General features: G+C 36.6%; 1 protein-coding gene across 1 annotated transcript in view; it reads left to right on the top strand.

The window, feature by feature from the left end:
- The window catches only part of LOC150088201 (peptidyl-prolyl cis-trans isomerase-like), a 127,955-nt gene that overhangs the window by 68,484 nt on the left and 46,191 nt on the right, over positions 1-13,280 (top strand). Inside the window, exon 3 of the mRNA XM_090369381.1 lies at positions 5,633-5,818. Within this exon, the coding sequence (XP_090225507.1) occupies positions 5,633-5,818 (186 nt within the window). The remainder of the gene's footprint in view (positions 1-5,632; positions 5,819-13,280) is intronic.

Here is a 13,280-nt window from a genome sequence, read left to right as displayed (position 1 = left end):
TAATTGGTCTATAATTTCCAATTTCTGATTTATCTCCTTTCTTATGCAGCAAAACTATGATTGCATTATTCCACTGCTTAGGTGTCACACCTTTTCTAATGCACTTTGTGAAGAGCCTTGCCAGTTTTTGTTTTATGTCTCTTCCTCTCAATTTTAACAACTCTACAGTAACTTCATCTTCCTCCGGGGCTTTCCGATTCTTCATTTTCTTCAATGCATGTTCTACCTCATCAGGAAGAATATCGGGCATGTCGTATGTGTTGCTACTTTGCAATCCATCTTCCCCACTGCTGGTATCATTCCCTCGCTCCTTGTATAATTCTCTATAGTAGTCTTCTGCTATTTGAATTATGCCTTATCTGCTGTTTATAAGTACACCATCGCTACAGTTTCAGTATCATTTGTCTTTCTGTATTACTGCTCATGGCTGCTGATTTAAATCCTTTGTTTTCCCTTAATGCTTGTTCTACTTTTCTTGTGTTACATCTTATTTCCTCTCTGTCTCTCTTTCTAATGGCTTTGCATAACTCAGTATACTGAATTTTCTCCCTGTCAGTGTTTTTCTTGCTCTTCATTTGTCGTCTTCAGTTCATCAAGACAAGTGTTTCTTGACTAATTTTTTCTTCTTTGGATTTCTGTTTCCCTATAGGTTTCTTGGGCTTTATCAATTTAAAAAAGTTGTAATATTCCTCGTCGATATCTTGGTCCTGAGCAGTCTGCAGAAGCTCAAACTTGTTCTTAAGTTCCAGTACATACTGCTTTTTCTCCTCCCCTGTTATCTCAAAGACCTTTGTATTATTTACTCACGTCAGTTTTTTCCTTTCCTTTCCTACATCTATATCAAGTGTACATCTTACCATTCTGTGATCACTTCCAACATTTACCTTATTCAGGACGGTAACATCATTCACAATATATCTTCTGTTAGTGAGGATGAAGTCGATTTCATTAGTTGTTAATCCATTTGGACTCTTCCATGTCCACTTTCTGTTCGCCCTTTTCTTGAAAAAAGTATTCATTACTGACAGTCCTTGAGATTCTGCAAATTCCACAAGTCTTTCATCTCTTTTATTTCTTTCACCAATTCCAAAATTTCCTATAGTTCCTCTTTCTGCACTGTTTTGCCTTTTTCCAACCTTAGCATTGAAGTCCCCCATAATAATAGTGTAGTGGGTTTTCTGCTCATCTAGAAGACTCAATTTCGGTGTACATTTCTTCAACCTCTTCATCATCATGGCTCGATGTTGGTGCATAAATCATAATCTTTAGCTTGTACCTCTTAGAAATCTTGAGTATTAGTCTTGAGACCCTTGGTGATGTACTTTTGAATTCCAAAATGTTGTTTTTAAAATCTTTATGGACCAGAAACCCAACTTCACCTTCACTCCTTTCACTGTTTCCATTGGTGTACAGCAGATTTCCACTTGATAAACTTATAAGTGATTCATTTCTTCTTCTTGTTTCAGCCAAACCGATGATATTCCAATTCACATTTTCTAATTCCTTTTCCAGCTCTAATATTCTGTCTTCACCGATGAGTGATCGTACGTTATAACAGGCCAAGTTCAGTTTCTGTGCATGGCAGCCTGGTCGTACCCAGAGATTCTTAGCACCCTCTGCTTCCACTCTGATCCTCTCGCTGCCGTAAGAGGGAGAGTGAAAGCTGCTGGTGACTGAGGGCCATTTGTATTGTTGTGCTCTCATATGCTGGAGGATTTGGTCTTTTCCTCTTCACGCTGACCCGGCATCTTGAAGAGAACTACTCTACACGTTCGTTGCCACCTAAGTGACATAACGGGGCTTACCATCGAGAAGGTGTGCATGAGTGGATTTTAGGGAGGCAGGCCAACCGGACTTCTCCTAAATCTTCTGTAATAGAGAGATATTGGATCCATCAGTGTTTTAGGCTGAGTGTCTGATAACACACAGGATACCTGTTCCCCTCTAAGCCCCGAGCAAAACACAGCAAAGTACAATTCCACAGAAATATTCTCTAACTGTTGACTGTTGAAGCTGCAGCAAAGACTTGTGCTTTTGGGCTTTGTGGATCTGTCAGATGGTGTACAAAGTGCTAATGACTTGCTCTCCTCAGCCTTGGATTTATCTTTTTTTTTAGGAAGTATGGACACTGTCCTGTGTCCATTTTCCCTCTGAAAAGAGTTCCAAGACCAAATTGTCTGGTAATTTTACCTCAATATATGTGTGTTCTTGAGTTACAAAGACTACTTCAGATTTTTTTCTAACACTTGTTACTGGTGGAGCATTTAGACGGTACATAATAGAAGTGGCAGCTGCTTGGTCCTTTTGTGCTGGTTTTTGCAAGCTTAGTAACTAGTGTGTGATGAGAGTAAATGACTTTTTGGTAGGACAGCTATTTCAGTTTGAGTTTTTATGGAAAATCCCCCTGCTACCATTATGAGCATATAATTGTTTAGTGGTATTTAGAGGTTTCACCACTTTTTTTGCCTCCTGGTATGATGTGTTTAGCTCTGCCTTAAGTCTTTCTATTTCCTTCTTTTCCTCCTGCCTCTGGCATGTTCAAGAATGTGCAGCGCAATCGCCTTGGCAGTTAATACAAGTAGGTTTCGAGGCTCAACATACTGTAATTTTGTGGTCCTTTGCACCACATTGAACATATATATGCAAAGGCACCACAACAGCCCATTTGTAAATCTCTATATTTCTGACACTTAAAACAGTATGGTAGGTTAGGTATGTATGGCACTTGCAGTACAAGTACCCAGCTGTAATTTAATTCAGAGATGTCAGTGAGTTGAATGTAAGGATGATATTTCTTGTAAGAAGGTTCCGATTCCTACACATGAATATTCATTTAGCAGCTGTCACTCAAGAAGAGCCCATTCAGAGGTCATGCTATGGAAATAATTTATGGGATTTTAGTGAATGACACTGCCCCACTGTCGATCACTAACCCCTTATAAGGAGGCGGCTTTGGAGGAGCTGTTCTGAGTTTGGAGGAACAGTTCATGGAAAACACACCAGGTTCCTATTATGGTAGTCTGTGGGGATTGGATCCCAATGATGTCAAGCTGTAGAACCAGCAAATCACTGGGAAGTGTCTCCTCAATGTACAGGTGGCCATGCCAATTGGCAGGTATTTTGTATAACACTACATTATGTTCGTGTGATAAATATCTCAGTGCAGACATTTCACTAATGTGAATAAGAAGGTACCCTTCAATTATGTGTGCCGACCGGGCTAGCCGGGTGGGTAAAGCGCCTGCCTAGCAACCCAAAGGTCGCGGGTTCGAATCCCGCCTCGGGCTTGGATCAAAGTACTACAAAAACCTTGGGAGGTGCACTATGGCCACAGAAGCCGATGCGCCAATAACTACCAAAAAAAAAAAATTCAATTATGTGTAGAACAGCTTAGATGGGTCTGAGAAGATCCCAGATAATAACTGGCTACAACAGCCAGGAAAAAACAGGACTCCCAAGTTCCCCTCCCTGAGAATTTTGTCTCTGGTATTCCTCATATTTCAGAAACCATCTCATACCAGCTGCAGACTTAATGTATGTCTGTATTGTACCAGTATCCTTTGATCTTTCTCCACATTGTGTATGACATGAAGACTTTGATTGGTACAATTTTCCTCCATGCTTGTGTCCACCAGCTCACTGGATAGTTCAGAAACTGTTTCACTGTGTCTTTGTTATACCACATGATTTTTATAGTGTTACATAAATGTTTAACGATATTTTTCTCACTGGCGAGGTATGGATTTTAGTATAAAAAAACATTTATGTTGCACTTTACTCTTATGGATTATCTTCATGTGTATGTCAGTTATTAGTTATACAAAGGGTACTAGGAAAGTTTTGCAATATGACGCAACAATGAATCACAGGAAGCTGCTTGTTGCTGCATGTTGAGACATGTTCATACGTGCATAGTAGCCGCCGCGCCAAGTCGATGGGCTCAGTTATTCATTAGTAGTGAGAGTGTAAAGTGCTTGCGATGGCATCGTGGTCACGAAATGAGATAAGGACAGTTTTGCGGTAAAATTTCGTGCGTGGTTTAACCATAGACCAGTGCTTAGAAGAAATGACTCTTGCACTAGATGATGATTGTCCACATCGTACAACGATATTCAGGTGGTATAGAGAATTCCAAAGGGGAAATTTCACTCTGGAGGATTCTGAGAGGCCGGGAAGGCCACGAACGTCAGTTACGGAGGAAAACGTTACTGCTGTGAGAAAAATGCTTGACGAAAACAGGCGAGTGACCTACCAACAGATAGAGGATACTTTGGGTCTAAATGCACCAGCAATTCGTTTGATTCTGCAAGATCATTTGCACGTGAAGAAACTTTGTTCTCTCTGGGTGCCGCATCAACTGACTGAAGAGCAGATGACACGACGTGTGACTTGGTGCCGGAAGATGTTAAAAAAGTTTGATAAGGGACAACCTCAATATGTGAACAACATCATGACAGGTGACGAGACTTTGGCTGTACTATTACGATCTGCCGACCAAGGCTCAAAACAAAGTTTGGGTCTCTTTGATGATGACGACACGCCCGTAATTTTCAGAAAATCCCGATCTGTAAAGAAGAATTTTGGACACTCAGAAGACAGTCACAGCTAAGTGGTATACTGAACAATGCCTGCCTAAAGTCATTGGATTTATGAAGAACCTGCGGCCAAAGTCAAGAATTGACACCTGGTACCTCCATCACGATAATGCTCCAGCTCACCGCGCCAAAGCCTGCACCGAATATTTGACCACGACAGGACTGAAACTTCTCGAGCACCCTCCCTACAGTCCAGACCTTGCTCCCTGCGACTTTGCACTGTTCCCGCATGTGAAAATGAAGCTAAAAGGGAGGCGGTTTTCCAGTGATGAGGACCTTCTACGGGCTTGGGACAACGAGTGTGCTTTACTCCCTAGTGAAACTTGGCAGAACTGGTTTAAAGATTGGTTTCGGAGGATGGAGAGGTGTATTGAATGTAGAGGAAATTACTTTGAAAAAATTAAATAAACAAATCTGTATTGCAAAACTTTCCTAGTACCCTTTGTATTATGTGAACTTGTCTTATATTACAGATGAATAAAATTGTTTCCTCCACACATAGCTACAGAGCACCTTATTTCTCATCTAGAAATTTTCTTTATAATGCTTTTTTAAATCATATGTTAGACATTTAAGTGTTTTCTAGGATGGAGACTATAGGCCATGGTTGGTTTGTAATCGTTCATGGGAGCTAAGTCTGCGTACTTCCCCACTCCCGGACACCTGAAAAAGAGATTGAGGAAAGTCGTGCATAGTAAAACAGATATTGCAGCCTATCGACAAATGGAAAACGCACTGTGTCTATATAACATTGTCAGTTGTGGGTGTACAACTCATGAAACATTAAATTTATTAAAGTTTATCCTAATGCTGAATTAAGAAACTGTTAATCCATTCATCAATTAACAATATCAGTTCTAACAGAGAACTAAGATTTGCACTTATTTTTACACTACTAATAATTGAATTTCAACTGCAGACAATAATATATCAACTAAATATCAATTGGTAATCAAGAATAAGAAATGTACCTGAGTTACTTGTGGAAGTTAAATGAAGTATATCATGTAACTGTGTGAAAATTACTTTATTTTCAGAAAACTTTAGAGCATTATGTACTGGTGAAAAAGGTTTTGGCTATCAAGGCAGTACATTCCACAGAGTAATTCCAAATTTTATGTGCCAGGGAGGAGATTTTACAAATCACAATGGTACAGGAGGAAAGTCTATTTATGGAAGCAAATTTGAAGATGAAAACTTCACTCTGAGACACACAGGACCAGGTCTGTAATAGTGTAAACTTTTGTTAATGAAATTTAAGATATAGAGGCTGCTTTAATATGAGTTTAATATTGTCTTTCTTTGAATATGTGGGTAATGATAGCATTAAAATATTAATATGAGATAATTTCTCATTCATAACAAAACTTTGGATTTCTTGTGAATGTGCAAATGTTATTTGCATATACAGATTGGTGGTCCATAAGTAAGGAAAAATGTTTGATTGTAAATAACAATTATTTTAAATATATATATATATATAAAAATTAGAATAATAAAGCAGTTAAGAAAAATAGTAAAAAAAATTTATATATATACATATATATAATACGAAAATTAAGAAAATAAATATAACGCTATCATTAGAGGCAGCAAAATGCACATTCCTCCACATGATGCCCAATGTATAACTGTTGAGCGAAAATAATAAATTAAACATAACGATTAGTAAACAAGGAGGGAGAAGAATAGGTAACAAGACTAAAAATTGTAGCAGAAAATCTCCAAATAATTTAGAAAATCCAACTAAAAATAATAAATCAATTTTAAAATTTAGAGCCAATTATATAAGAATTTAACGGCGCCCCCCCTCGTAAGGTGCCAGTTCCAAATTACTTGAAATATCACAAATAGAGAGAATAAACTAACTACAATAAAATAAAACCAAAATAACAAAAATAGACTGACCATTATGCCCCATATTTAACAGAGGACCACAAGACCAATAATGGTCAGGGAATCACTGCATTTCAATCGTTAGACAAATCGTCGCAAAGGCAAATCGATCAAAGGATCAGTCCGCCATCCGATCCCCTGATCGAACCGCCAATGCAGAGGATTTGGATAACGGTGGTCTTTATGCAGCAAAAAATAAAAATATAGAACAGACAGACTAGCACTCTAGAGCAAAGCCACACCACTGACACAATATAAGCTTAACCAGCTTATATAGACGAATAAATAAAATAATATAGATGGCCGTATGGGCACAGCATTAGACATCAAACCCACTACTACAATTTGATTTACATAAATTAGAATAATGAAGCAGTTAAGAAAAATAGTTAAAAAAAAAAAAAAAATATATATATATATATATATATATATATATATATATATATAATGTGAAAATTAAGAAAATAAAGTAAATAAATATAAAGCTATCATTAGAGGCAGCAAAATGCACATTCCTCCACATGATGCCCATGTATAACTGATATTAAATCAAAAGTAATGCCAGTAGCGTGGCAAAACTGTTGAGCGAAAATAATAAATTAAACATAACGATTAATAAACAGGGAGGGAGAAGAATAGCTGCACTCCCCCTCGTAAGGTGCCAGTTCCAAATTAGGCTGACAGGGCTAGCCGGGTGGGTAAAGTGCTTGCCTGGCAACCCAAGGTCGCGGGTTCGATTCCCGCCTTGGGCTTAAATCAAAGTACTGCAAAAACCTTGGGAGGTGCATTATGGCCACAGAAGCCTTATGCGCCAACAACTTAAAAAAAAAAAAAAAAAAAAGTTCCAAATTATGTGAAATATCACATTAACGATTAATAAACAGATAAACAGTGAGGGAGAAGAATAGCGGTCCTCTCCCCTCCCCTCATAAGGTGCCAGTTCCAAATTATGTGAAATATCACAAATAGAGAAACTAAACTACCTACAATAAAATAAAACCAAAATAACAAAAATAGACTGAGCATTATGCCCCATATCAACAGAAGACCACAAGGCCAATAATGGTCAGGGAATCACTGCAATAACAAACGAATAAATAAAATTATATAGATGGCGGTATGGGCTGTGCCCATACCGCCATCTATATTATTTTATTTATTCGTTTGTTATTTTGGTTTTATTTTATTGTAGTTAGTTTAGTCTCTCTATTTGTGATATTTCACGTAATTTCAAACTGGTACCTTATGAGGGGGACACTGTTAAATTCTTATATAATTGGCTCTAAATTTTAAAATTGATTTATTATTTTTAGTTGGATTTTCTAAATTATTTGGAGATTTTCTGCTACAATTTTTAGTCTTTTTACCTATTCTTCTCCCTCCCTGTTTACTAATCGTTATGTTTAATTTATTATTTTTGCTCAACAGTTTTGCCATGCTACTGGCATTAGTTTTGATTTAATATCAGCTATATATTGGGCTTCATGTGGAGGAATGTGCATTTTGCTGCCTCTAATAATAGCTTTATATTTATTTTCTTAATTTTCTATTATATATATATATATATACAGTGAAACTTCTCCTAACGGACATCTCTCTACAACGGACATTTTCAAATTCCCCAACTCACCTCCATTGGTTTTAACGTGTTTTCAGCTTCTGTCTAGCGGACATTCTCTGTAACGGACGCGGACAGGCAATCTGCACTGTTTCGTTTAGATTAGCACTTAATTTGATCTCCCCATAACGGACAGTGGGCGAGCTCACAGCCCTTTTTCTAGGAACGTTTCTTCCACGTATTGCCTCAATCGTGTGTTTATTTTCTATTTCCGATTCTCTGAATTTTATCAAGGTTTATGTCGCGGTTCTAAACCCTTTTTCAAGAATTTTAAGGCACGTGCAAAACTTCTGATGAATTCGGTGTGTGCAGGGGGGGGGGTGAATATGGTCGGCCTTTCGTCTTTTCAGTTTCAGTGTTCAGTTTTGTTCGGTGTCGTGTGAAGTGCACAATGTCTTCTCGTAAACATTTAACTTTAAAAGATAAAGTCGAACTCATTAATGCGTATGATCGGCAAAAAAATAGTGTTCGCACTCTCGCTGCAAAATTCAAAATCGGGAAGACGCAGGTAAGCGACATCCTAAAGAAAAAAAAATGAACTGCTCAAACAATTTTGGCAACGCGGAAATGATCAGGTTCAAAAATCATTCCCGAAAACTGTTGGACTTCAGATTGACAATGTTACGTATGAGTGGTTTTGTCGCGCATGTGCTAAAAAAATTCCCATTAATGGGCCTATTATTAGGAAAAAGGCTTTGGAGGTTGCGAAATCTATGGGAGTAAATGAGTTCGAAGCTTCTGTGGGATGGATAGACAAGTTCAAAACTCGGCATAAAATTTCTTGGAAAACCGTAAGTGGTGAAGGTGGATCTGTTGATACTGGGGTTGTAACAGAGTGGACCGTCAAATTGGAAGAGTTATGTCGTGATTTTGAAGCTAAGGATATTTACAACTGTGACGATATCATAGGGTTGTTTTTTAAAGCTCTTCCTGAAAAAACAATGAGTCTAAAAAACGAAAAGTGCCAGGGCGGAAAAATTTCTAAGGAACGCTTGACTGTACTATTGTGTACAAATATGCTGAGAGACTTTGAGCAACCTCTTGTTATAGGAAAACCACAAAATCCTCGTTGTTTCAAGGGCATAAAGTTGAATCTTTTGAATGTTGACTGGAAGTCTAATAAAAAAGCGTGGATGACACGAGATATCATGAGCGAATGGATAAGTCACTTTAACCAAAACATGATTCATCAAAACAGAAAAATTATTCTTTTCATGGATAATGCTGCATCTTACCCGCACATTGAATTGTCCAACATTCAAATCGTTTTTCTGCCACCAAACACATCTGCAGAGTGTCAGCCCTTGGATCAAGGGATAATAAAAAATTTTAAACTTCACTACAGAAAACGTGTTTTAAGACATCTCATTGCAAACATGAACGATGTAACATGTGCGAGTGACCTTGCAAAGAAAATCAGCATCCTAGATGCGATTCAATGGATTTCCTCTTCAGTAAACACAATTAGAAAACAAACTGTCGTGAACTGTTTTGTAGTCTGGCTTCTCAAACGCAAAAATTGAAGTTGTGAACAGCAATGTGGAGCACCAAGAAGAACAAGAATTTCAACATCTATTGATAATGTACGATACTTCAGCTACAAGTGACCCTGCCTACAAAGATATAGACTTGAACCTCACTACTTAAGATGGTGCTCTAGATATCATCGATATTTTTCAAGAAGTTCCTCATGAGGATGAAGAAATGGAAGGAGGTCATTCTGTCGAAGAACATATTAACGACCAACCACCGATGAAAACAGAAGAAGCGCTCATACAAATCAATCGTTTAAAAATGTTTTTCGCCGCTGAAGAAGATACTGAAGGACTTTCGATGGTTTCTTCACTCCAAACAAATGTTGAAAACAAAATTATCAGCCGGAAGAAGGTGCAGAAGAAAATAAGTGATTACTGTGTATGTATTTTTCTTAAGATAAAGTCATAATATGCATAGCACAATTGTATGTATATTATTTACAAAAATATTGTGCAAAATCTGTATATAATTTAATTTAATTTTACATTAAACGTTTAACGATTTTTCTTTATCTCTTGTGTATGTAATTGTATATTATTTACAAAAATATTGTTCAAAATCTGTATATATTTTAATTTAATTTTACAGTAAACGTTTAATGATTTTTCTTTCTTTCTTTTTTTTTTTCTCCCTCAGACTTCTTGTTAGCGGACACTTCTCTCTAACGGACACATTTTCGTTCCCCATGGCTGTCCGTTAAAGGGAAGTTTCAATGTATATATATTTTTTACCATTTTTCTTAACTGCTTCATTATTCTAATTTATATAAATCAAATGGTAGGAGTGGGTTTGATGTGCTAATGCTGCACCCATACAGCCATCTATATTTTATTTATTGGTCTAATAAGCTGGTTAATAAGTTTACATTGTGTCAGTGGTGTGGCTCTGCTCTGGAGTGCTAGTCTGTCTGGTCTATATTTTTATTTTTCGCTCCGTAAGGACCACCATTATTCAAATCCTCTGCATTGGCGGTTCGATCGGGGATCAGATGGCAGACTGATCCTTAGATTGATTTGCCTTTGCAGTGATTTGTCTAACGATTGAAATGCAGTGATGATTCCCTGACCATTATTGGACTTATGGTCCTCCGTTGATATGAGGCATAATGGTCAGTCTATTTTTGTTATTTTGGTTTTATTTTATTGTAGTTAGTTTATTCTCTCTATTTGTGATATTTCACATAATTTTGAACTGGCACCTTACGAGGGGGCGGGGGTACGGTTAAATTCTTAGATAATTGGCTCTAAATTTTAAAATTGATTTATTATTTTTAATTGGATTTTCTAAATTATTTGGAGATTTTCTGCTACAATTTTTAGTCTTGTTACATATTCTTCTCCCTCTCTGTTTATTAATTGTTATGTTTAATTTATTATTTTCGCTCAACATTTTTGCCATGCTACTTGCAGCATTAGTTCTGATTTAATATCAGTTATATATATACAGGGCCCGTTCTGTTAGGTGTACAGTGTGTGCGTGCGTGCATGCATGCATGCACGCAAGCGGCCAAATCCTTAGGGCGGCCGATAGTGCACTTTAAAGAATAAAATATAAAATATAATTTAATATAGTGGTCGGCGATGAAATAGCGAACGTGCCATTGTTAATAAATAATATTGTATTCTCTAAATTATGTTTAATTTTCATTGTGAATGAAAATTAAACATAAAAATAATAAACGCTACCGTAAAATTAAGAAGTCATACCAACATTCACAATGGGAACATAAAAATGACCGTAAACATATTTGGTAACCATGGAAACACAACATGCTCTTCTTTCATACTTCAAAAAATTGATGTTTGCAAGATGACGGATGATATAGCTGTGCAGTTTATGGTTATAAATAATGCCAAAGCATACATGTTAGGTGTTTTGCATCAGAAAACGTAGAAGTGCAAGCACAGGCAATGGTGGGTTCATCAGTTGAACCAGAGAAGGATTCAGCAATGGGACTTCCATAACCTCTACGATTGTTTCTTGTTTTAAACCACATAAACAAAAGCATAAAAGCTTGGAGTTTGCAAACTTTCATGTTAACGTCTTATGATTAAGTTGAAGTTACACTTACGTAATTTATTGTGAATGGTTTCATTAAATAACCTAAGTACAAGTTTTTATGTTATGTTTAATTTTCATTGTGAATGGGCCTTTATTCCCATACCGTTAATCTTAAAGCGATACTTAAATCATTGTTTTAATTGTTGATGGAACCGAAAGAAAATTTAAATGAAGAGAGAAATGCGCATGAACGTTATTAATTTAAATATTCACCCAACAATCATTTCTCTTGTCGGCCGTTTTCAACATTTTCACAGCAAAAAATTTGTTACTACCGAGTGAGCAGTGAGGTGAGAAGTATGTGGATGGACAACGGGTGCATAAATCATAAATGTAATCTAAGAAACTGTCGTTGGAGATTAGAGCTTTGCTGATAAAGAATAAACATAACAGGTACGCATTTTCATTTTGTGCTTATTTGTTTTAATTTAGTGTAAGTAAACCTTCAATACCCGCACAGAAAGGTTTAAGTCAGGTTTGGGTCATTATAAAGTTTTTATACATTCGAAAAGAGAAAAAATAGTTTGTGCCCTGTAAGCAAAGAATTATTGTTATTATAGGTTCAGATATGTCAGATAGGAAAACAAAACGTCAGTCTACTGCTTTTTATCGCAAGCAGAAGAATGAAAGTGATAAGGAAAAGAAAAAATTACAAGGATCCATGCTGAAATTCGTAAAGATGGACGAGGGTGACCCGACAGCATCAACGTCAGTCGCTTCGGAATTCATTTCAGACAGTAAGGACGAAATGGAAAGTGAAAAATCAAACGACAAGTTTGAAGTTCGGTTGAAATTGTGCCAAGAAATATCAGTGCCTGAATCAAGCTGTGGTGAGGATAATTTAAAAAATAATAATTGTGTTGAATTGACGGCCAAATATGATATAGGGGATTTTTATTGATATTTTAGCTGGCCACCAATTATTATTAATCAGTTATTAGAACTCATAATTCAGAAGGGACCTGTAATACCTTAAAAAAATATATGAAATTTCCTAAAGATAACAATGAAAGATCATTTTCTGCATCACAATATATGAGACTTTCACCTAACGGTGAAAAAGTTCAAAGAACTTGGTTATCTATTCTACAAAATTGAGTAGTGTGTTTTGCTTTTGTTGCAAGTTGTTTGCTTTAAAGCAAAACAAAAATTCAGAGGTTTTCAAATTGGCGACATTTAGCTACTCATTTATCACGGCATGAAACAAGCGTTAGAACATATGCAAAATTGTAAAAAGTGGTATGAATTAAAAACACCTTGACAACAATTGTACAATTGACAAAGAACAACAACGGCACTTTGAATCTGAAAAAATACTATGGCGAGCCATTATTGAAAGAATCATTGCAATTGTCCAGTTTTTTGCAGGGCAGTGTTTATCATTCAGAGGTAAAAATGATAAATTTTATGAAACAAATAATGGAAATTTTTTAAAGATTATAGAAATGTTGGCAAAATTTGACCCCATTATCTCACAGCATGTCAATAACATAACACAATCTCAACCTGCAGAAATGGATTAAGGTCGGTTGAGGCCCCGGGCGCAGAAGAAAATATTGGGTCCCTTAAAAAAA

Source organism: Mastigoproctus giganteus, chromosome 3, assembly GCF_048544385.1.
Source record: "Mastigoproctus giganteus isolate SK-2022 chromosome 3, ASM4854438v1, whole genome shotgun sequence".
Lineage (NCBI taxonomy): Eukaryota > Metazoa > Arthropoda > Arachnida > Uropygi > Thelyphonidae > Mastigoproctus > Mastigoproctus giganteus.
This window is presented reverse-complemented; position numbering and strand designations above follow the sequence as displayed.